We start from the raw sequence: 22,858 nt of genomic DNA, 5'->3' as shown, positions 1-22,858 counted from the left end.
AAGGGAATGGTGAGTACACACAGCTGTCTGACACTGGAGCAGGCAAGCCCTGCCAAAAAGTCCTGCCCCTGAGGGCTTTCAAGTAACAGCTAAGATCAGAGCATTTCTTCCTGACGCCACTAGGTCATCAGAGGCCATTTTCATTTTTTATCCCAAGGGGCTTGCCCATGGAGCAGATCTTGGTGATATAATCAATATCTCAGCTGCCCCTGAAACAACCACTCCAAGGCTTAAATAACACAATTTTTAATTTCCAGAATAAGCAACTGAGATTTTGTTTTTTTTTTGAGACGGAGTCTTGCTCCATTGCCCAGGCAGGAGTGCAGTGGTGCCATCTTGGCTCACTGCAACCTCTGCCTCCCGGGTTCAAGCGATTCTCCTGCCTTAGCCTCCCAAGTAGCTGGGATTACAGGCATGTACCACCACGTCCGGCTAATTTTTTGTATTTTTAGGAGAGACAGGGTTTCACCGTGTTAGCCAGGATGGTCTTGATCTCCTGACCTCGTGATCTGACTGCCTCAGCCTCTCAAAGTGCTGGGATTACAGGCGTGAGCCACCGCGCCCAGCCATTTTTTTTTTTTGAGACAGGGTCTCGCTCGCACTGTCGCCCAGACTGGAGTACAGTGGCACAATTGATCATGGCTCACTGTAATCTCTGCTTCCCAAACTCAAGTGATCCTCCCACCTCAGCCCCCCAAGTAGCTGGGACCACAGGTGCACACACACCACCAAGCCTGGCTAAATTTTAAAATTTTTGTACAGATGGAGTCTCGCTATATTGCCCCAAGCTGGTCTCAAACTCCTGGGCTCAAGTGATCCTCCCACCTCAGCCTCCCAAAGTGCTTGGATTACAGGCGTGAGCGTCCGCACCCAGCCAGGATTTCTTAAGAATGCTAGAGTGTGGGCAGCCAGCTCCATCTCTGAGACTTTGACCCTTCCCCAAATCACAATCATTTTATTCCTTCATCAAAGAAAAAAAAGATGACTTACTAGACACTTGTTAAGGCACACACACAAAACTACACTATAGCAGGATAGATGGTAACCAAGAGAGAACTCAGGACCCGTCACTACCAACTGGAAACACCTGGCCTCCAGCCTGCAAATGGGACAAGCTGGACCAACACCAGCAGGACACTGAACACAGCTTTCAGGGATGAGTCTCTGCATCATTTCTGGACATGTGTCCAAGTAATCAGAACAACTCGAAATGCCACCAGGCCCTTGCTGTCATTCCCATAAACCTCTAACAGTGAGTTGGGTCTTCAAAGAACCTGTCTCTGCCAGCTTACCTTATGCTGCATAACAAACAGGCCCAAAGCTCTTGGCGGTGTACATCAAGCATGGAGGATTTCTCACTCACCAGGACAGTCCCTTCACTGGAGGGCTGGGGTTGTGCTCCATTTTCTCTTTTGGAAGGAGCAGCCCCTGTCTGAGGTCTCACTTGTCTCACAGCAGAGGGATGAAATGGCAGGACGCTGGCTTTGACAGGCTCCATTCAGCAATGGTACATGCCAAGTGGGTCACATTTCACTGCCCAGAGCAAGTTACATGGCCATGTCTGATACTGACATGCGGGAAATGCAGAATCTTCCTGCAGTGGGGGAGGCAGATATTTGGACAACATGCGGTTCATTACAGGGCCAGCTGGATGAAGAATGCCAAGGGCCCAGGCTCTTCATCCTGAGCCAGGCCGAACCAGCCGGGTCCCTGAGATCAAGCCACGGTCATCAGTGTTCGTTTGGAATTATGCCTTGTCCTTGTTGTGTCCACATTGTAGTAGGGTTTCTGTTTTTTAATTCATCTGAAATTGATGGTGGGTGTGGTCCACAGATGAGAAACAGGAACTCTCAACGCTGCCCTTCAACAGGAGCTGCGGTGGGAACACAAATGGTGCAGCCACTTTGGAAGACGGTTTGGTGGTTTCTTACAAAACTAAATATACCCTTCACATATGATCCATCACACACCATCCAGCAATTGTACCCCTTGGTATTTGCCCAAATGAGTTGAAAACTTGCATCCACACAAAAACTTGCACGTGGATGTTGACAGCAGCTTTATTCATAATTGCCCAAACCTGGAAGCCTTCAGGAGGTGAGTGGGTAAACAAACTGTGGTGCATCCGGTCAGCAGAATACTATTCAGTGCTAAAAAGAAATGAGCTCAACTCATGGAAAGACATGGAAGAACCTTAAGTATTATTAAGTCAAAGAAGTCAATCCTAAAAGGCTGATGCTGTATGAGTACAAATCTATGACATTATAGAAAAGGCAAAACTACAAAGACAGTAAAAGGATCAGTGGTTGCAGGAGTTAGGGAGGAGGGAGGGATGAATAGGTGGGGCACAGAGGATTTTTAGGGCAGTGAAACTACCTTGTACGATACTGTAATGGTGGATACAGGACAGTAAGCATTTGTCCAAACCCATAGAATGTACAGCACTGAGAACGGACCCTCATGTAACCTACGGACTTCAGTTAATAATATTGAATCAAAAAATAACTAACAATAAAACAGTGCTCTTCAGACACCATTACCTGCTGTGTTACCTGCTGGGAGCTGGAGAAGGGGCTTCCTAGCCCCTCCTGTTTTAAAGGCTAGGCTGGTGCTCAGCTCAGCTCTGTCCCTGCCTAACACTAACCACCTTTGTATGCACCACAGCCCATTGGAGGGGTTTTCTGATGTCACCTCTCCCAGTGGAGAAAGCGCCTGCAGCAGGGACTGCTGTCTCTCTATTCATTGCTAAGTCTCTGGTGCCTGGAAGAGGGGCTGGCATGCTGGAGCCTCTTGGAATGTCCACCCAACCCAGTGCCTCTGCCCTCTGCCTGGATGGCCACAGTGTCCTTCTGGTCCCCTCACCCCCTTCCCTCTTGCTGGCGCCCCTCTTTCCTCACCCAGCAGCTGAGATACTTCTACCACTCCTGGCTTCAGTCCCTCCTGGGCTCCCCACTGCTGGCTGACAAAATCCAACCTTTGGCACCAGTCCATCAGGCCCGGGGAGGTACAGGAGACCAGAAAGACAGGGCAGGGAAGGGGGAGGCCCAGCAGGCACACCCAAAAGACACCCTTACACTGAACCATATGTACGCCCGTGTGCCGGCCTCACATGCACCAGCAGGCCAGGCCCACCAAGGACCCCTGGCACCAGCAGCCTCCCCTGCCTTATCTCTCCTGCCTCACCCTGATCCTCTGGCTCCAACACATCCACCCTTCTCCCTCATCACCTTCATCTGGACTGTCTGTAAGTTAACAGAGCAACTGCCTGTCTTCCCAGCCCAGTCCATGGGACAGGATAGTGCAATGGTTTCCAGGCCTGGCCCCAGAGCACCTCAGCCCAACATCTCTCTGCCCTGCCAAGGTCAGGAGTGTGACCTCAGGCGGATTACTCCATGCCTCAGTTTCCTCTTCTAACAAGGAACACGGTGGGACCTGGTTGAAGCTGATCCTGCTTAGCACGTGCCTGGCACAGAGAAAAGCCATTGCTATGTGCCTGGCGGTCCTGGTGTCATCGCTCATATGACGATCGTGGATCCCCAGGGGAGCTGGAGCATGACTCCCACACGGCAGACCCATGAGTGCTCTGGCCGCCAGCCGGTGCCTGTGTTTTCAGCTTGGATGAGGCCTGGGGGCCGGGACGCACGCTCGTATCTGCTCTTTCCCAACAGCACGGGTGAGAAGAGAGCTTTGCAAACAGTGCCATCAGGTATTATTTCCATGGCTGTCCCCCCATGAGAATCACAGAACACAGTGCTGGAAAAAACCCTGGACATTTCTCAGCCCAGATGGGGAAACTGAGGCCCCCAGAGGGAAATGCCAGCTTGCCTGGGTCACATGTGCCCAGAGTCCCACGTGTGACTAGCAGCCCATGGAGGCTGGTGGCCTGTGGGTCCCTGCAGCCAGCTCCTGCCCTGGGGAGAAACTCCTCCTGAGAAATGGCACTGGGCCTCACCTTCACATCCCCACGAAGCCCTCACACTGCTTTTGAGAAAGCTACCCTTGAGTGACAAGAGGGTGCTGGGCAATCACATGTCCTGTGCCCAGGGGCCAGGACTGTGAGAAGCTAAGCAAGGTAGGAGCCCTGCTGGCCTCAGCTGCAGCAAGAGGCCTGGCAACAGACGCAGCTGTGGATCATGAGGCCACACCCCAGCAGATCGGTCACCAAAAACAGTTAACTCAGGTTAAGCTGTGCACCCACTAACTGCCTGCCAGGCACCCGGTCCAGCCTCCTCCCAGCCCAAGGCAGAAGGCACTGCCACCCTCCTTTATCTCAGAAGGGAAAGGGCTTTGTCCTGCTCACACAGGTGAATGCGGAGGTTTCTCCCCTAGGGGAGAGGTTTGAAGGCCGAAGCCAGGTCTACATGGGTCTGGTCCCTCATTACCGTCAGCTGATGGTCTCTGTTGCTGAATCGAAGCAGCGGGACCTGCCACTCTCAGGTCCCGAGGGGGCATTTCCCAGTCTGGCCCCAGCTGGGCCTCGAGGCCAGGCCCATCACTCTCCTCGCCCAGCCCTTCCAGGCAGCTGGAGGAGGCTCAGTTAATTATATGTCTAAATACATCTCGACCATCTCAAGTGGAGTCCCACTTTGTCCCTGACCCCGGTGGAGGTGGGGGGAGGAAGTCAGCAACTGTCATGTAGGGCCCCGTAAGGGTCCACCAGTTCTTTTCTTCTCCTAGCCCAAGGCACCAGCAAAAATACTGCTAGCCATTCTGTTTCTGCTATTTTACATCACCCTTTCCATTGTAAGCCATAATTTTCAGAGGTTTATAGGTCAGCTATTAAAAAAAAATAAACGTCTGTTTTACTAAGAGGGAGCGCTTTGAAACTAGGGGCTAGTAGGACGGACAGCGTGGGTGCACTCAGCCTCGACTTCTTCCACCAAAGCCTGGTTATCAGAAGCCACTCCTCCCCATGCCCTCCTGGTTCCAGGGCACCTCCTCCTTGTGCTCCCATTTCTGCCTCCCCTCAGAGGCTTCGAGGCTGCCCCTCCTCCACTGCAGGTGTGATTAGACCTTGAACACTTTTAAGTGTCTTGTGGCAAGACCTAGGGAGACCCTGGCCCACAAAAACAGGAGACCCTGGTGCAAGGCCTGAAGAAGTCTGGGGGACTGGGTGTATCTTGGTGGAGCCCTGCTCCCCACCCTCCACCCCAGCGCATCCTCAAACTAGCAGGGGCTTGAGCCCATCAGCAGAGGGGTTGCGGTGGTTTCCTTGAAACAAGCCTGGGTCTGGGCAGCAAGTCACGGGCTGTGCTCCCTGCCTGCTGGGGCTACATGAAGCCCAGGCTTGTCTTTCTGCAGCCCCGCAGGTGGGAGGTGATAAATGCAGGGTGCAGTGCAGGCCGGCCACCCCTCCTGAGATAAGGGGACTGGAGCAGGTGGGTGTGGGCCAGGCCCAGCCAGAAGAGAGGCTTCCCCATTTGGATGGACTGGGGATGCCCACTTTGGCCTGCTCTCTCCTGCGTTCCAGCTCTCCAGCTTTTGGGGGGTGCAGAAGGGAGCTGGAGGCAGGCACAAGCACAAACAGACTGGAGTTGCAGCATTTTTCGGCCTCTTTATTTAGAACCCGGCGGACGAGGGGCCGGGGCAGTGGTACAGACGGCTCAGGAACCATTTTAACAGATTTGTCTTCAAGTTTAAGATAAACACAGTAATAATAAGAGAGACAGCGAAAGCGCGAAGAGACTGCAAGCTAGATGGGCATGTATGGCAGCTACAGCTTGTGAGTGACCTCTTTCCCCAGAGTCCGCGATGAAAATAAAGTTACACTTGTCAATAACCAGATGTGGGAGATGGATAGTGCCTTTGGCATAACCAATAACCGAGCTATTGCGTGGCAGAGCGGTCCACGCCTGGACATAAATAGAAAATATAAGTTAGTATAACTTTAAAAACTTTTTGTACAAATATACATGGTTTTTTTATTTTTTCCTTTTTTTTTTCTTTTTTCTTTTTTTTGCACTGAGTTTCAGCAGAGATTAAACATTTTATATAAATGACTCTTAAAGCTTTACACCTTGGGACCAGTGTACCTTCTCGTGCAGAATACATTTAGATATAAAAAGACGTTATTAATACATTGCACAGTTTTCAAAATTTAAAAACAAAACCGAACGCTGCTCTGCGGCAGCCGCCGCCGGTTGCTGCTACATGAACGGTCCCAGCCGAGGCCCAGCGCCCTTCCAACGTCCGCTGCCCCGGCAGGTTCCCTCGGGGCTCTTTGGGCTCTAAACTGCGGGGAGAGGGGCGGTCAGCAAAACCGGCGGGGACCCCGCGGGTCGGCCCTCCGCGCCCCCCAGGTGCGCTGTACTCACTTGGCTCACCGCAGCCTCTTGCGCGGGGTCTGCTCCACCGAGCCCACGCCAGGGGCGGCGCTTGGAGAGGGACACGGCGCGGGGACATCGCCCGACGACTTCTCAGGCGCTGATCTCTTGCGCTTGGCGAAGAAATCTGCGGGCGACAGCGCGCGCGGCCGGTCAGGGCGGGGCCGGCCCGGAGACCCGAGAGGGGGCCGGGAGAGGGCGCGGGGCGCGGGGCGCGGGCCGGCCGGGGTGGGGGCGCCGTCCCCGCCCGCGCCGAGGTCCGCGGCGGGTCAGCTTTGTTTACGTCGCCGCGCAATGTGCTGTGTAAGCATTTCCCCTTGTCCCGCGGCCAAGCCCCCCGGGGCCGCCGCCGCGCTTAACCCCCTCCACGCCGTGCTCACGACGCCCGGCCGCGCCCGGGGAGGGGCTCCCGCGGCCGGGGGCGAAGACCGCGCTCCCAGGGGGTCGCGGCCGGGATTCAGCCTCCCACCCCGCCCGCGCAAAGCCGCTGGAGGGCACAACAACGAGGCGGGGAGGGGGGTACGGGCGCAGCCGCGCCCTGAGCGCTGCGGTCCCTTTAATGCCACGGGAGGAGGCGGGAACCCAGCGAGGCCCCCGAGGGCTGGGGGGACCGGCCGGCCGGACAAAGCGGGGCCGGGCCGGGCCGGGGCGGGGCCGTGCGGGGCTCACCGGAGATCAGAGGCCCGGACAGCTTCTTGATCGCCGCGCCGTTGGCGCTAGCGGCCGCGGTGCCGGCCGCGGGACGTCCCGAAATCCCCGAGTGCAGCTGGTCAGCGAGAGGCTCCTGGCCGCGCTGCCCCTGGTTCGCGCCCTGCTCGGCGCTCTCTTGAGGCGCCGCGTCCGGGGCCGGGGCCGGAGCCGGGGCGGGGGCCGGGGCCGGGGCCGGGGCCGGGGCTGGGGCCGGGGCCGCGACTGGAGCCGGGGCCGGGGCCGGAGCCGGGGCCGGGGCCGGGGCCGGGGCCGGGGCCAGGACCGCGACCGCGACCGGAGCCGCGACAGGAGCCGGGGCCGGGGCTGGAGCCAGGACCGGGGCTGGGGGCGGGGTGGACGCCGGGGCCGGGACCGGGACACTAGGCAGCTGCTCCGGCGCCTCCTCGAGGCCGTCGAGGGGCTCAGCGGCCGGCTCGAGGGGCGGGCTGACAGCCACCGCGACCGCGACGGGCCGCGGCGCCAGCAGCAGGCGGCAGCGCCCCACCTGCACCGTCTCGCGGTAGAACGCGGGCACCGAGTCGCTGTCCACTTCGGTCCACTGCAGGCGTCCAGGGCCTCGCAGCGGCATGTCCTGCTGGAAGTCGTAATCCCAGCGGTTCTGATCCTCGGCGTTCAGCTCCGCCAGGCGGGCCTGCAGCTCGCGGCTCAGCTCCTCGTGGTCCACCGGCCCGAAGAGGCTGCGGCAGGCGCTGGTGCGCACAAGTACTGGGAAGGTCCCACGGGCGACAAGACGCTCCATCGTGGATGTGCTGCGGAGGGACGCGTCGGAAATGGCCCGGGGCTGCGCGAACGCGGGCAGCGAGAGAGGAGAGGACAGCGAGAAGCAGGGGAAAGGAGAGGAGGAGAGGGCGGAGGCCGAGCGCAAGGGAGACCCCGCGCCGCCGGACTCTGCGTGTGCGAGGGACGCGACGGCTACCTGGCTGTCCGGTGGTGGACTCTCCTGCGTCGAGTTAGCCTGTCTCGTCCGGCCGGCAGCCGCGCCCCCTCGATGCCTGCTGGCTAGCTCGCTCGCTCAGGCCTGGCCGGCACCCCTCGAGCACAGCGCACTTGGCCTGTGGAACGCCCAGCCCGCCTGCGCCCCCTTTATACGCGCGGGCCCCACCCCCGTGCGCGCGGGCCCGGCCGCGATTAGCATAATGTAGTATTTTCAGTTTCATCAACACCACGGCGATTGGCGGCCGCCCCGCTGCCCCGCCCCGCCGCGGCCCGGCCCCCGCGCACCGCCCATTGGCCGCGCGCACACCCACCGGGGGTGGGGCGGGGCGCGCGGCCGGGGCGCGCGGCTGATTGGTGGCCGCGGGGCGAGCGCGCTGTAGCAGGGGAAGGGGGCGGTAAGCGGGGCGGGGGCGGGAGTTAAAGGGCGCTGCGGGCGGTAACGTGACACCGCGACGCCCCGCCCCCTCGCCCCATCCCCCCGCAACACTCCCCCACCACCCCCCGGCTCCCGCCCCCCGCCGGCTCCTTTGTCTGCAGGCGGGGGCCTCAGCCCAGCGCGGCAGGGGCCGGCTCCTGGCGGGTCCGGTGTCCGGCCAGGCCCAACTCGACCCCGGCCCGGTCCGGACCCTGGCGCCCAGCTCCGTCCCGCGCTTGCCCGTGGGCCTCCTGCGCCAGCTGACGGGGCCTGGACCCGCCGCTGCCAGCTCGGCCCTGGCCTGCGCCGGATGGGGTCTTCGGCTGCCCCCGCGCGGCCTGCTGCTGCTGGGCTGGTGTCCCTTCGAGGGCTCCGCGCGCCTGGAGCCCTCACACACCTGCTGGCCCTAAGGCCCTCGAGTCGGGAGGGGGGACAGGGGTCAGCTCCACTCTTTCCCCAAGGGACCATGTGTGGGACACCTTGAGAGACTACCACCAGCCCCCTGGAGCTGGAGTCTGAAGCCGCTATCTGCGGAGGCCCACCCTGCCCAGTAGATGGAACAGAGGCCGAGCCCATCATGTCACTCTCGGGGGTCCCAGCCCTTCTCAGCCTTGGGCCAGACCACTCCAGCCCCGGGATCTGCCTGTCCAGGCTGGCTGGAAGCTGATGTACTGGGTAAAAGTGAAAGATCTGCCTGAGGTCATAGGGGAAGGGGCTGTGAAGGACCATGCCCCTCCCTCGCCTGCAGCCCTTCCTGGTACAGACCTTGGTCGTGCGGGCACGCACACACACACACGCACGCACGCACGCACACACACGGTGCTTCACCCCAGCCAGGCCAGACCAAAAGAGACCATTATTTCCTGCTGCCTCCCTTTTGGTCCACCTACCGTGAGGCAGGGAGCCCCCTCCTCAAACCGGGAGCCTCCCAGGTCGGGAGGGGGACTGTCAGACACCTGTTGGAGGGTCCAGTAGCCCATGAGCTCTGAGCCCCTATCTCAGGTGAGCCTGCGAGCCAGCCAGAGAGACATCTGGGAGGGAGGGAAGGTGAGGTCCCCTGAACCCTAACCAGCCTGCCTCTGAGTCCCAAGACACCCCCATCCCCACTGAATGCTGTGGCAGTGTGCAGATGCAGCTGGGAGAGCAGGGTGGGTCTTCTGGGTCTCAGGGAAGTGAGATCTGAAGTGAGAGGGGTGAACTGGACAGGACAGGGCGTTAACCCAGGAGAGGGGCCAGGGCCACTCTTGGCTCTTGATGGCGGAACCAAAAGCCACGATTTATGTGCAATTTCATATTCTTCTCTGCGCACAATTTACAAATTTCCCGCAACAAGCATAGATGTCACAATTTTCATCTTAGGAAAACAAAGAGAAGCTGAAGAAGGCTCCCCAGGCCCTGCGAACCCCTCAAGCAGGGCTCATATCAACTGGCCTGGGGGCAGAAAGAGGCAAAGTCTAGTCTGCTCCATGCCCCTGTGCCGCCACCTCCCCAGAGACTAGGAGCAAAGGGCCAGAGTGGGTAGTGTCCTAGTGGCCCCCGATATCCACACTCCAACCATCAGGACTCATTGGCCCCGGTGACACCCCTCAGAGGGTGTAGCTGCCATCATCCTGTGTTATAGAAGAGCAGCAGAGACCGCCTCAGCCGCTGAGGCCATGCAGCTGGAAGGAAGCAGGGCTCGGAACTCCCGGGCTGCCTGGCTTTCTGGTTTGGTTTCCACTTAGGTTTCCTACTTTTATTTTTCCACTTTACCAGCTTAATTACAGAGTCAAACCCAGTGCTGTGGGGACTCCTCCGTCTTGGCCTTGTTAGAAGCCGAAAGGTGACCTGCTCTAAGTCTGTCACTCTGAATTCCATCAAGGATGGTACCCAATAGCTTTTTAAACCTGCACATCCCAGGAGCGGGGCTGTGTCCCCCCAGCCCAAGCCAGGGACACACCTGGAGGAAGGCATCCCGGGAGCTGGGGGCTAGGAGTTCCAGGCTCTGAAAGGAGGCCCAATGGGCCCAGAAGCAAGCAAACATCTGTCTGGGTGCAACAATCAAGCTCTATTTTTGTAATTAAAAATGTATCCAAAGGAAAAAAAGAAACAAAAGCAACAATATTTGTACTCTATGTTGCTGCAGAGAGCAGAACTGCCGAGGGGGTGTTAGTCCCAAGGGGTGGGCTGTGCTGTGCCAGTGCCCCAAATCCTGCAAGCGCAGGAGCGGCGGGGGCCGGGTGGGGGTGCCTCTGTGGGGGGTCGTGAGTTCTGGGCCCTTGTGTGCATGTTCACGTCCTGTCATTCTTGCCCCCAGCTGAGAGAGCAGTAGAGGAAAGGCACTACATCCACCAGCCTTTGCATTCTCCTCGGAGCACACAGAAAGACATTTTCCAGCTATCTTGCACACAAGTGGGCGGCGGGACCCGTTTTGGCCGGGAACGTTGTCAGGAACGCTGTACACCACTTCCAGGCGGTCACGTCCGAGCTGCCCAGGCAGTCCTTCTGCGCCCTCTGCTGGCCAGATGGAGGCTCCAGATTCTGCGAGGCCATCAGGAGAGAACCACCAAGCGCCCTCTGCACACCGCATTGCCTGTGTTGGGCACAAAGAATAAACTTTTATTGCATCTTAACCCACTAGAAATGTAGGCTTGTCCATCACAGTGGGGCGTTACATACCCTAATACATAGGGAAGGCATAGGTAGATTTCAGTTGGCCTTTTACAGACAAGGAAACCAAGGCTTGAGAAGATTCAAACCTTACTGCAGCCATGGCTCACACCTATACCCTCAGTACTTTGGGAGACCAAGGCAGGTGGCTCGCTTGAGCCCAGGAGTTCCAGAGAAGCCTGGGCAACATAGAGAAACCCCATCTCTACGAATATTTTTTAAATTAGCTGGGTGTGGTGGCACGTGCCTGTGGTCCCAGCTACTCGGGAGGCTGAGGTGGAGGATTGCTTGAGCCCAGGAGGTTGAGGTTATAGTGAGCTATGATCATGCCACTACCTCCAGCCTGGACGACAGAGCAAGACACCCTCTAAAAAAAAAATATGTAGAAGAAGAAGAAGAAGAAAAAGAAAAACTTGCTGCACAAGCAGTTAAGGCAGGATTAACCTGCAGGCCTCACTGCTGTGCATTCCTGCTAGGAAAGACCCAGAAGCCAGAGAAGCCTAGGTCCCAGTCCTGGTGGATCTTCGTGCTGGAATCGTTAAACCAGCTATTTCCCAGGGGCCACCCATGGGCCAGTCCTCACCACAACCTCATGGGTGGTCGGTCAATGTCGTAGGCCCACTTTACAGCTGAGGAGACAGAGGCTTCCAGAGGCAAACACACTGGCCCTTGAGTAGCAGAACCAGGGTAGGCCCAGGAAGCCATGTCCTTGGCCACATGTGCTTTCTGGCGGGTGACCTCCACTCCAGTGCCTCCCCGGATGCCCGAGGCCTCCCCTTCCCGGGTGTGGCAGCTGTACAGCTGCCTTGTCGGCATGTTCATGGCCCCATCAGGAATGTGTACCGCAGGTGGCTTCACAAGGCTAAGAATGCCTGTCCTAGGTTAGGCCCAATCCCTACCCAGAGCCCCAGGGAACCCAAATTCTGGGACACAGGACACCCGGCCAGCGGGCCAATGGCCCCTATCAGGGAGTGACCAAGGACAGGCTGGGAGCTCTTCTTTCCCCTCTGACCCATGGTGAAACCTGCCTAGGGCCTGTTCCCTGGGTTCTGAGGCCCTGAGCTATTTGTCTTCAAACAAACGAAGGCCTCAAAGAATGTTCCATTGAGCCATGGGCCCCATATCACCCATCAATCACAAAGGGCTGGAGAATGCAGGCACAGGGTCAAGGTGGGTAGGAGGTGAGGGGTGGACACCACCTGAATCTGTGCTGCTCCAAGGCCCACTATAGAGTCTCTGGGTGCCCGGAGCCTGCCCTCAGCAGTACCACCCTCCCGCAGCACCCCAGGGACCCTGCAAGAGGTGTCTGTGCCCTTCCCGGCTGCCTCCCCAGCTGCTTCCCAGGTGGTGCCCTTTGGAGAGGACCAGAGGGATATTATAAACGATGACCACACTCGCTGGCTTCATCTTGTGCCTGCTCAGGGCCCTGCCCTAACCCAGGGCTGGGCTCGTTGCCCCATTTAATCCTTCCAAGACCCCTGAGAGGGAGGTGTGTTCGTGCCCATTTTGCAAGGGAGGGGACTCAGGCTCCCAGAGGTTAAGCCACCTGCCTGAGATCACTGAGACTTGAGGTTGGCCCTACCTTTCACCCAGCCTGAGCCCCTCCATAGGACTTCTGTGAGGGGACAAGAAAGCAGGAACAGAAAGAAGTCAAGGGCCCTGGGAATCTCCCCTGACATCTCCCACCCCAAGCCCTAGAGCCAGGGCTGGGCATCTGTGCAGGGTACAACCCTGCCCAGGGATGCCTGACTCTGGAAACACCACCCCTTTGGCCTCAAACCACGTCACCCAGCAGCAGGTCCTCAGACCAGCCCTGGACAGGAGCTTGACTGGCTCTGCCCCCAAAGGCCCAAGAGACCCCTGCCCCCACTGAGCCTCCACCGAGCCTCCACCTTCCCATCCATAAGATGGGGTGGGGAGTCATCCAGCCCAGAGGCCCCAGGGGCATGGGGAGTGACAGATTAACCCAAGGCCCCCCCTCCCGCAGCAGGCGGCTCAGCACACACTTGGCGGGGGGCCATGCTGGGCCAGGAGAGCTCCCCCGCACCAGTTCCCCGCTCGCAAGGCTCGCCCCGCCCCCCAGGACAGGCTGTTCTTGGGGCGGCTGCCAGGCACGTCCTCTGCAGGTGCCGGCCTCCCTCCGGTGACGCGGCCACATGCGGCACAAGCTCCGATTACAGGGACTGCCTTGTGCTGGGGGTTCGGGCCAGGGGTCCTCACTCCCCAGGAACCGATGGGCGGAGCTGGGCAGGCCCTGAGGAGAGGCCCAGTGGGAATAGGGAACAGTCACCCCTGCTCCAGAACGGGACCAGGGGCTGCTTCCCTTGGGGTCTGGAAGAGAGGGATCCCCTGATCCCAGCCTGTCTGAGACTGCTGGTTTCGGCACTGAATGTCCCAGGAAACCGAGGGCCACTGGTCATCCTGGGATCCACATGGCACCTTTCTGGGCTAGGAAGGGGGCTCCCGGGCTAGGAAGCAGGTACCGAGGAGGGTCTCAAGGACATGTGGGGACCTATGTCAGACACCCCTGAAGCCAGCTCTGAGCCCACCAGGCCTTTCCTCCTCTCCCTGCCAATCCACAGGACACAGACACAGGGGTCCCAGGCCCAATGGCTCACTTTATCAGGGAAACAGCAGGAAAAACATATCTGGTGTGAGCAGATCTCCCTTCCCACCAAGCCCCCTGACTTCCTGCTGGAGCTGGGGGAGACCCCTGTGACCAGCATCTCCTGCCCACGGGGTGCACCAGGGCCCCAAGGCCTCTCCAAGCCACTCCCTCCCACACTGCTTTCCACACCCAAGCCACAGTGTTCAGAGAAGCTCAGGGCCTATTTGAAATGCCAGAGAGTGGGGGTGCCTCCAGAGAGGTGGCATGAGGGCCCCCAGATGCACCCCACCACTCCCTCCTCCACTGCAGGAGGAGGGGCCTGCAGTTACTGAGGAAGCCTCACCCCTACTGGGCCCTCGGGGGTGAAGGGGCTTCCCAGGCCTTGAGGGAGACTTTACTTCAGATGCCAGTTAAAAGTGCCTGCTACATGGCGTGACCTCTCTGAATCTTATTACTTTCCTGTGCAGGAAACTGAGGCCCAGAGAAGTGGAGTGACCAGCCCAGGGTCCCCCAGCAAGTCAGAGACAATGAAGCCACCTCGTGCCCTGGGCTGGGGTCCCGCCCCACTGACCTCCAGGGTCAGAGAAGGAGGGGAGCCCCCATCACTTCACTCCTTCCTTCTTTCCTTCCTTCCTTCCTCCCTCCCATTTTCCGCCTCCTCCTGGCCGAGTTTTGAAGCCAGGGCAGTTGGCCAGACCCAGCGCAGAGGCCAGGAGGTGACGGCAGGCTTGCCCTGGCCGCCTCCCAGGTTAACACACTCCCAGGTGGCTGCACCCCACAGGCGAGGGCTGCTCAGAGTAGATGCTCAACCAAGAGATTGCCCGTGCCCCCTTCCCCAGCCCCACGGGCAGCCAGAAGCCAAGCAGCCTCCCGCCCACTGGAGCCTGGCAGCCTGAGGGCTGAAGCTGGGCGCCTGCTGCCCCCTGGCGTCCCGAAACGGCACAGCCACCAGGACCCTCACCCATCTCATTCATGCCTCACACCTGGGGGTGACTTGGGCCAGGGCCTTGCTCTCTGACCCCGAGTCCCCTCAAGTCTAAGATGGGGGCTCTACCCAGTGTGGCTGTCCGGGCTGCAGCGGGCAAAAGCGCGTTTTTCACAAAACCCCAACACCCCTCGGATCTGGGGGTGGGGCAGTGTCACTCGCACCTCAGTGGGAAACAGCACGTGGGCCTCGCCCAGTCTCCAGGGGGTGGGGGAGAGGAGACAAAGAGCCTGCTCTGCGGAGAGGTGGGTACCCGCCCTGCCGCCCCTCCCCCATTTCCTCTCTGCTCCCCCTGCCCCTCCTCCCCTCCCTCCTCCTTCCTTCCCTCCTCATCCCCAGCTCCTCCTCTTCCTCTTCCTGCCCTGTCCCCCCGCAGGCCCGGCCGGCAGCCCAGCGCCCTCTGCCTTCGTTCCCGCCATTGGCGCTGCTGCCCGGAGCCCCTAGGTGACAGCCAGCCCCGAGGCTGCAGCCTCTCTGTCGGGCCTGCACCTGCCCACTGCGGTGGTCACTGCCTGGGCACGTATGGACACTCACACCCTTTAGTCCTGAGCACAACTGTGCCCTGGCTGCTTCGGAACAACAAGGAATCGTAGTCCTGCTTCTGGCTGGGAGCTGGGGGCCAGCAATCAGGGCAGCTGGGGAAGTGGTTAGGGAGGTGGTGGCACACAGGCCGAGCTCAGAGAGTGAGCAGAGAATGGGCCCAGGGGAGGGGGCTGGAGAGGGCTGCAGGGCTTGGGGCTGCAGCTCAGGAGCTGGCTTCACCTTGGAGGCTATCAGACCTGCTCCTCAGCATTGGCCCAGCAAGGGGAACAGTATGGGGAACAGGGGACAGGCACTGCCTGGCCAGCAGCAAACACACAGGCTGTGGAGTTGGGCAGAGCATCTGCCTCTTACTAGCTGTGTGTCCTTGGGCAAGTTGCTTAACCTCTCTGTGCCTCTTCTTTCTCATCTGTAAAGCTTCTGGTGAGGCTTAAAGGGCAAGTCAGTATGTGCCTGGCACAGTGGCCTTCTTCTTGAGGATGCCACTACCCTCACCATCATCAGCCTCTCCCTCCAACCTAGAGGGGCAGGCAGGGCAGAGATCTGCCACTGGCCACCCCTCCAGCTGTGCTACAATGAAAACTGGACATTCACTCTATACCCAGAGACGTGGGCTGGCAGGGAGGAAAGGCACCTACACCCCTGTCATGTAAACAGGCAGGCAGGGTGAAATGGGTTTGGTTTGTTTGTTTGTTTTTTGAGATGGAGTCTCGCCCTGTCGCCCAGGCTGGAGTGCAGTGGCACGATCTCGGCTCACTGCAACCTCCACCTCCCAGGTTCAAGCAATTCTGCCTCAGCCTCCCAAGTAGCTGGGATTACAGGTGCCCGCCACCACACCTGGCTAATTTTTGTATTTTTAGTAGAGATGGGGTTTCACCATGTTGGCCAAGCTGGTCTCAAACTGCTGACCTTATGATCCACCTGCCTCAGCCTCCCAAAGTGCTGGGATTACAGGCATGAGCTACCATGCCAAGCCTAGGATGAAAGGTTTGGGCAGTTTGGGCAGTGAACCCCACCTTTGTCAGAGTTCAGGACAGTCCATGGGATACAGGTCACTATGGCTCTGATGCATCAGTCTTCACGCCAGCCTTGAGTGAGCACTGAGGCACACATGCCTAGCACACAGCAGTGGCCCCATCCCCTAGCTGCTGGTCAGTACCAGCTGCCACTGCAGCACACCCTCTCTGCCAGGCAGCCTCATGCCATGCACTTTATGTGCAAATGATCTTGTCTAATCTTCACAAGCATCCTGTGAGGCGGGGATTAACGTTGTCCCCATTTCACAGATGGGGAAACTGAGGCTCAAGAGTTCCAGACCCATGCAAGGCCTGGTCAGTGGTGAAGATGCCAGCCTGGTGGGGCTGGCTGCAGAGTGCTGGGCCCTGTCATAAGCACAGGCCCCTGGCACGCATGCTGACTGCTGGGGATTTTAAGATTGGGGCCCCCCTGCTGAGCCCTATCTACAACTGCCCCCTTCCCTGGGTTACCCTAGGTTTTAATTTGAAGCAGTTGGTGAATTGAGCTCATGTGGCATCTTATTTATATTTGCTTTTGGGTTTTTGGTTTTGGGGGTAGTTTTTTGGGTTTTATTGAGATAGAGAGTCTCACTCTTTTGCCCAGGCTGGAGTGGAGTGGTACAATCTTGGCTCACTGCAGCATCTGCCTCCCAAGTTCATGATTCTCATGCCTCAACTTCTCAAGTAGCTGGGATTACAGGCATGCACCATCACACCCAGCCAATTTTTTGTATTTTTAGTAGAGACAGGGTTTTGCCTTGTTGGCTAAGGCTGGTCTCAAACTCCTGGTCTCAAGTGATCTGCCAGCCTTAGCCTCTCAAAGTGCTGGGATTACAAGCATGAGCCACCTCACAGGGCCCTGTATTTGGATATTAGCCATGGCAGCCTGGCAGATGTTGCTGAGGGTGTCTGGGCACCTGGGCCCGGGCCTGGTGGCCTGAGCAGTGCCTCCTCCTCAAATGTCAAATTGAGGCCTGGACTAGGGGTGTCTGATTTATGGCCTCACCTGTCTGTCCATCCATTCAGCAATATCTCCCTGGGACCTCAGGGGTGACTGTGCCTTCAGGGGCTTCCAGGTGGGCAGGCAGAAGCAGAAATAAGTATACAAGGTAGGGCGGTGCCCAGGTTGCATGATGAAGGAGGGGACGGGGGATTTTCAGGGCAATGACTTGTGCCAAGATCCAAGGATGGAAGGGAAGGGATGTACAGGCAAGGGAACCATTCCAGGCAGGGGACAAAAGCACAGACCAATCCAAAGATGAGTGCAGGGCAGGCAGTGCTTGAAGCTGGAGCTCTCTATCTCTCATGCTTCTTTGGTTTGCAAAATGTGGCGTGATCCAGTGGGGGCTGAGGGGCCAGGGCCCCAGGGCTGGCTGCCCCAGGAACACAGCAGAGTCACCAGAGGTCCGGGATGGGAACCACCAGAGTTTTAGAAACTCACCCAGCCATGTCCAGAGTGCCCGGAGCAGGGAAGGGAGGCTGCTACACCTCACTGAGAGGCCAGTGTGGCTGCCCCCAGTGGAAACCAAATAGCCAGGCTCCCTGAAGCTTCCAGCAAGTCTAGGGGTAGGGAGGACAGGTGAGAGCTGAGAGGCCTCCAAGGGTCAGAAGTAATTGCATGGGTTTTGTGACTTCTCCTCTTGCTTCTTGGGAATCCTTCCTGCTTCTTTCTGGATTCCCTACTGAATTCTGAAGGTTCTAAAAGACCTGGAGGCTGGGCACTATGGCTCATGCCTGTAATTCCAGTGGGAAGATCACTTGAGGCCAGGAGTTCAAGACCAGCCCAGGCGACATAGCAAGATCTTGTCTCTATAAAAAAATTTTTTTTTTTAATTAGCTGGCTGTGGTGGTGTTCATCTGCAGTCCCAGCTACTAGGGAGACTGAGGCAGGAGGATCACTTGAACCCAGGAGTTCATGGTGGCAGTGAGCTATGATCACACCACTGCACTCCAGCCTGGATAACAGAGCAAGACCTTGTCTTATGAAAAATAAAATAAAGAGACCCTGGATGTGGGTTGGATGGTGAGAGCTTGGGGCTGTCCTTTGTTCCTGGGGGACAAGGGACTGGGACCAAAGGAGGCTGCGGTTGAGGGAGACGTGTATACCTAAGAGATGGGCAGTAGCCAAGCTCCAGGCCCTCAGGCAGGTGCCTGTGGGGGGACAGAGGCACTGGTGGCCATGCCACCCAACCTGCCTGAGTTTCCCAGTTCTGGCTGGTGAGCAGGTGTGAGGCTGCTCTCTCAGGATCCCGTTCTAAGGCACATCTCTTCCTGATTCCACGATGCCCTTCACATGCACACACACCCCACCAAAGCCCTTGCCAGGCTGGGACCGCCAGCTTCTGGCTCCTCCCCCTGCCTCCCTGGATGGACATCTGTCATTTGCATGGGCTTTTCTTCCGTCTTCCTGAGTCCTGAGGTTGGGCAAGGCATCCCTCAAGGGAGTGCACAGGTTGGGCCCACCACCCCGGAGTTCCCAGTTCCTATGCCGTTGCCTGGCTACCTCCCCAACCTCCACCATCGTCCCTTCCTGCCTCCAGGTCAAGGACCGGAGAAAGTCCATCTGGCCTCCAGGGTCCCATGAGGGGAGGGTGACCCAGTTTGTCCGGAGCTGTCCCAATTTTGGCATGGAAAGTCCTACATCCCAAAACTCCTCAGTCCCAAGCAAACCAGGTCTCCCCCAAGCAATGAGTGAGCTTCCTAGAGCAGGGTCCCAGCTCCTCCACCCATCTCCTCTGGTCCCTTGGCCTGTGGTATGAGAAAGGGGATGTGGGCTACTCCAGACTACACCCTCGCTGTCCCCCAAAAGCCCCAAGGGCTCCAGTCTTCAGGCCCCACACCGGACGCCTCCCCCATGCTGCCGTCTGGGCCTTTATCTCCTTCAGCTGTGGCCGTTGGCCAGTGTGAACACAAATATATGAACCACAGCCCACCATGTTGGAGCCCCAGGTCCAGGCCCACAGTGGAGCCCAGTGAGGGGAGGGTGCTTGCCCATCCAGGACCACAGGGCCTCTCCCCAAAGCCCATAGCAGGTTGCTGCCCTCCCTCCATTTGGACACTGGTGTCAGGGACTGGGCCCTTGGCCCTAAGCCCGTCTGGGGTCCCTGGTTCACTAGAGGCCAGTGGAGAAGCCCCTGTTGGCAGAGCCTCCTCCGGGGCCCTGGCCCTAAAGGCCACAATTCCACACACCTCTCATGGGATGTGTCTGAGCCCAGTGCCCAGCCCGGCAAGAACCAGCCCTGGATGAGGTCCAGCCCCTGCCCCTCCTCCTAGAAGTCTCTGCCCAAACTCCAATCCCAGAAGCGCATTCACAGAGTCCAGTTCTAGAAGGTTCCTCAGCATCTGACAGCCCACTTCCTCACATGGCACCTGCAGAGCCAGGGCCTAGCAGATGAGAAGCAGAGTGGGCACCACCAGGCCTCCCCAGGGATACCTGACAAGCCTAGCCCCTTTGGGCTGAGGGCTGACCCCTGGGGCCCAAGGATACCAGGTCAGGGAGTGAAGTACCTTTGAACCCAGCCTCCCATACTCTTAACCTGACACCTCCCAGACGAAGCCAAGGCCAGGCACCCAGTGCCCACAGCAGGCTGGAGGCCCCTCATAAGGCTGTGATTCCCAAGACAACACATACAAATCCTGGGGTGCTGGGACAGAGCCCCACAGAGTGTCAGACACAGATCCCACTGTGGGATCCAGGCAGCCCCCGTTGACCAAGGTCTGCAACCGCACCTCACCTGGCTGAGAAGGTGTAAGATGGGCGGGAACCGAGGTTCGGGCGGGCAGGAGTCACATCCAACCCTGCCTCCGCTCTAGTCCCGCCCCAGGCAAAACCTTGTTGGCTTTATTGAGACAGGTCCTTGGAGAATCACAGGAGTAAGAGTAGGAAGCCTCAAGGATAACACATTCACTTCACCCATGGAGTAATGGTGAAGGCCAGAGCCCTCCCCGCTCCTTCCAGATCACCCTTCTGTCCTCTGCAGCATCACTCTTTTAAATCTTAAAATTGTAAACAAAGGTTCTCTCTCTTTGCCCCACTTCCCCTCCAGCCACAGTCCCGTTTCTCAGCTCCCTTTTGGTGCAAAACCCTTCGGAAGGGTGTCCAGCCCATTCCTCCTGCTTGAATCCCGAGGGTCAGCCCCCATGCCCATGACGCTCTTGCCAAAGCCACCAGTGACTCCACCTCTCGGCCCAAGGAAGCTCCCAGGCCTCCGCTCACTTACTTGCCTCTCCTCTCCAGGCCCAGCTCCTTTATTTTTCCCTCCCTTTCCCTGGTCAGAACCCTGGGCACCTCCTCCTCATGCTGGGGTCCAGCCTTGGCCCTTGGCCCCTCTCCTCTCTAGCCCCATCCACTCCTGGTCATCTCATCCAGGGTGGGAGCTCTAAATAGGACCTCAGTGTGAATGACAACCTCACATCCAGCTCAGACCACAGCCGCAAACTGCACACTCTGCCCTCTCTGCTGGCCCACAGGCCCCTCCCGTGGATGGACCTACAGGGTTGCCTCCCCTCATGCCGCCCCTTCTCAGCAGCCTCGCCCTGGAGGCCCCCTCAGTTGGCCCTCTCAGCCCAGGCCCCAACCAGCAGGAAGCCTGTCAGCCCACCTTCCAGGGAGGTTCCAAACCTGCCCCTCAAATGCCCCCATGCCCCATCCAAGTCCACACCACCTCTCATCTGGACCACAGCAGAGACCTCCTGCACAGCCCCCTCCCCTCAGCCCCTCATCAGCACATCAGCCAGAGGCTCCTTGGAGAACAGAAGGGGCTCAGAACTCTGCAGCGGTGTCCACTGCACACACAGGAAGAACTCAAGTGCTCGTAGGCAGTGAGTCATTTCCTTAGGCATTGTGGTGACCCGGGATCATCTACCTCCCCGAAGCCTGCACATGCACTCTAATAATGCAAGCTACCAACGGGCAGTCAGCTTTGCCAGCTGACATCCCAAACAGCTGGCACGGGGCATGCACACAGTAGGTGCTTAATAAATGTGTGTTGGGTTAAGATAGGCCCAAAGCCATTTCAAATGTCCAGGCAGTGGTGTAGGCAGGGGTCAGCTCTGAAGCTGGCCTCCTCTCATTCAGGAGACCCCTCAGAGGTCCCAGCCTCCAGGGTGCGGCGGTCAGAGCAATACTTCTCAGTGCACATCTGGCTGTATCCCTGCCCAGCCCTCCCAGGGTCACCCCTCTCTCTAGACTCACTTTCTGCCCCATCACCCCACTGTACACCCTTGGTCCCAGCCCCTTCCAGTGGCTCAGCTTTCTGAACACTCCAAGCCTGGGCTCACCTCTAAGCCATTATCTATGCTATTCTCTCAGCCAGGATGCCCTTCCCATACCCAGCCAATCCATACTCACCTTTAAGACTGGCTGAAGCATCACCTCCTCTGAGAAGCCTTCTCTCCCAAACCTGAGCCCAGATGAGACAAAGCCCTTCCTTCCTCCAGTCAGCCTGGATCCTCTCATCCAGCAGAACTGTCGCCATGCTTCTCTGAAGTGGTGAATGCCCTGGGGCTGGGGACGCACAGGCTTGCTGGCCCACAACCAAAGCGGCTTCCTCTGGAGGAGGAAGTCCAGGTGTCCCAGGGTTCCACTTGCTTCTTTCTTCACCCAGCCCAAAGGGCAATTTTCCCACATTCCCTCAGAACCAGGAAGTTCCCCCATCCACACTGAATCTGTTCATGACAAAAAAAAAAAAAAAAAAAAAAGGTCTATCCGATTTCCTCTGCTCAACCAGTTCCCTGGCTACCTGAGGCCCTGCTTCACCTGGAGTAAGACAGTGGTAAGTTTCCAGCACCTCCGCCACACCTCAGCGCCAGAGGACCCTCAGCCTCCCTCGTGCACCTCTGGGCAGTTTCATAACTCATCCCATCTCCTCCTGCCGCTCCACCCTCTAAGCCCTCCCCAGGGAACCCAGGAGGCATCTGGAACCTGCTGGGGACAGTCCTTCACACCTGCCCCATGGAGTAAGTGTTCGTGTGGATGCCCATCCTCCCCCAGGAGTCCCAAATCTGAGACACTCTGAGACTCCTGTCACTCACCCCCACCTTACACAGCCGGCCTTTCTGTGCAGTCCTTCCAGGAAATTCTGGCTGGACCTGGGCTCTCGGCTTTCGGCTCTGGGCTCTCAGCTTTGGGCTCTGGGCTCTCGGCTTTGGGCTCTGGGCTCTCGGCTTGACTGCACTCTCCCCAAGTCCCCAGGGAGGCCAGTAGTGACTATTCTTGAAAGCGAGCTTGGCAGAGGATCTGGGGACATGCACTCCAGATGCAAACACGTTTGCACTGTTTGGGCTGACATCTCCTTGAGCAGTACACTGCACCCGTGGGTTTGCTAAGAAACCAACTCGCAGAAGGCAGATTAATTGGACAAAAGGCATTTGGTCCCCAAATTTATTGACGTGTGTGAATGGGAGTTTTCAGAACAAAGACCCAAAGATATGGGGGAAACAGGTCGGGTGTGGTGGCTCAAGCCTGTAATCCCAGCACTTTGGGAGGCCGAGGGGGGCGGGTCACGAGATCAGGAGATCGAGACCATCCTGGCTAACATGGTTAAACTCCGTCTCTACTAAAAATACAAAAAAATCAGCCGGGCATGGTGGCAGGCGCCTGTAGTCGCAGCTACTCGGAGAGGCTGAGGCAGGAGAATGGCGTGAACCCAGGAGGCGGAGCTTGCAGTGAGCCGA

The 22,858-nt window shown here is 58.3% G+C and overlaps 2 protein-coding genes across 5 annotated transcripts; both read right to left on the bottom strand.

Moving 5' to 3' along the window:
* Positions 1–5,529: 5,529 nt before the first annotated feature.
* CDKN1C (cyclin dependent kinase inhibitor 1C) lies at positions 5,530–8,141 on the bottom strand. 4 transcript variants are annotated; one of them, XM_055271736.2, is made up of 4 exons: positions 7,951–8,124; positions 7,519–7,783; positions 6,315–6,450; positions 5,530–6,227 (listed from the first exon to the last, which is right to left on the bottom strand). In XM_055271736.2, the coding sequence occupies exons 2-4, from the start codon at positions 7,771–7,773 to the stop codon at positions 6,091–6,093; spliced, it is 528 nt and encodes a 175-aa protein (XP_055127711.1). In that variant the 5' UTR covers positions 7,774–7,783; positions 7,951–8,124; the 3' UTR covers positions 5,530–6,090. The 4 variants fall into 4 exon arrangements, with proteins under 4 accessions (XP_055127711.1, XP_055127730.1, XP_055127702.1 ...); XM_055271727.2 differs by having other exon boundaries at positions 6,223–6,232; positions 6,993–7,783; positions 7,951–8,141; XM_055271755.1 differs by lacking the exon at positions 7,951–8,124 and having other exon boundaries at positions 7,519–7,934.
* Positions 8,142–10,496: 2,355 nt separating this feature from the next.
* On the bottom strand, positions 10,497–21,839 carry LOC129490717 (beckwith-Wiedemann syndrome chromosomal region 1 candidate gene B protein-like). Its single transcript, XM_055294531.1, is given in 3 exon segments — positions 10,497–10,592; positions 10,595–10,957; positions 21,534–21,839. Coding segments are annotated over 3 exon segments (765 nt in total).
* Positions 21,840–22,858: the final 1,019 nt, after the last annotated feature.

The sequence above is a fragment of the Symphalangus syndactylus genome, chromosome 1, assembly GCF_028878055.3.
Source record: "Symphalangus syndactylus isolate Jambi chromosome 1, NHGRI_mSymSyn1-v2.1_pri, whole genome shotgun sequence".
Classification (NCBI taxonomy): Eukaryota; Metazoa; Chordata; class Mammalia; order Primates; family Hylobatidae; genus Symphalangus; species Symphalangus syndactylus.
Note: the sequence above shows the minus strand (reverse complement) of the source record. Positions and strands in the feature narration are given on the sequence as shown.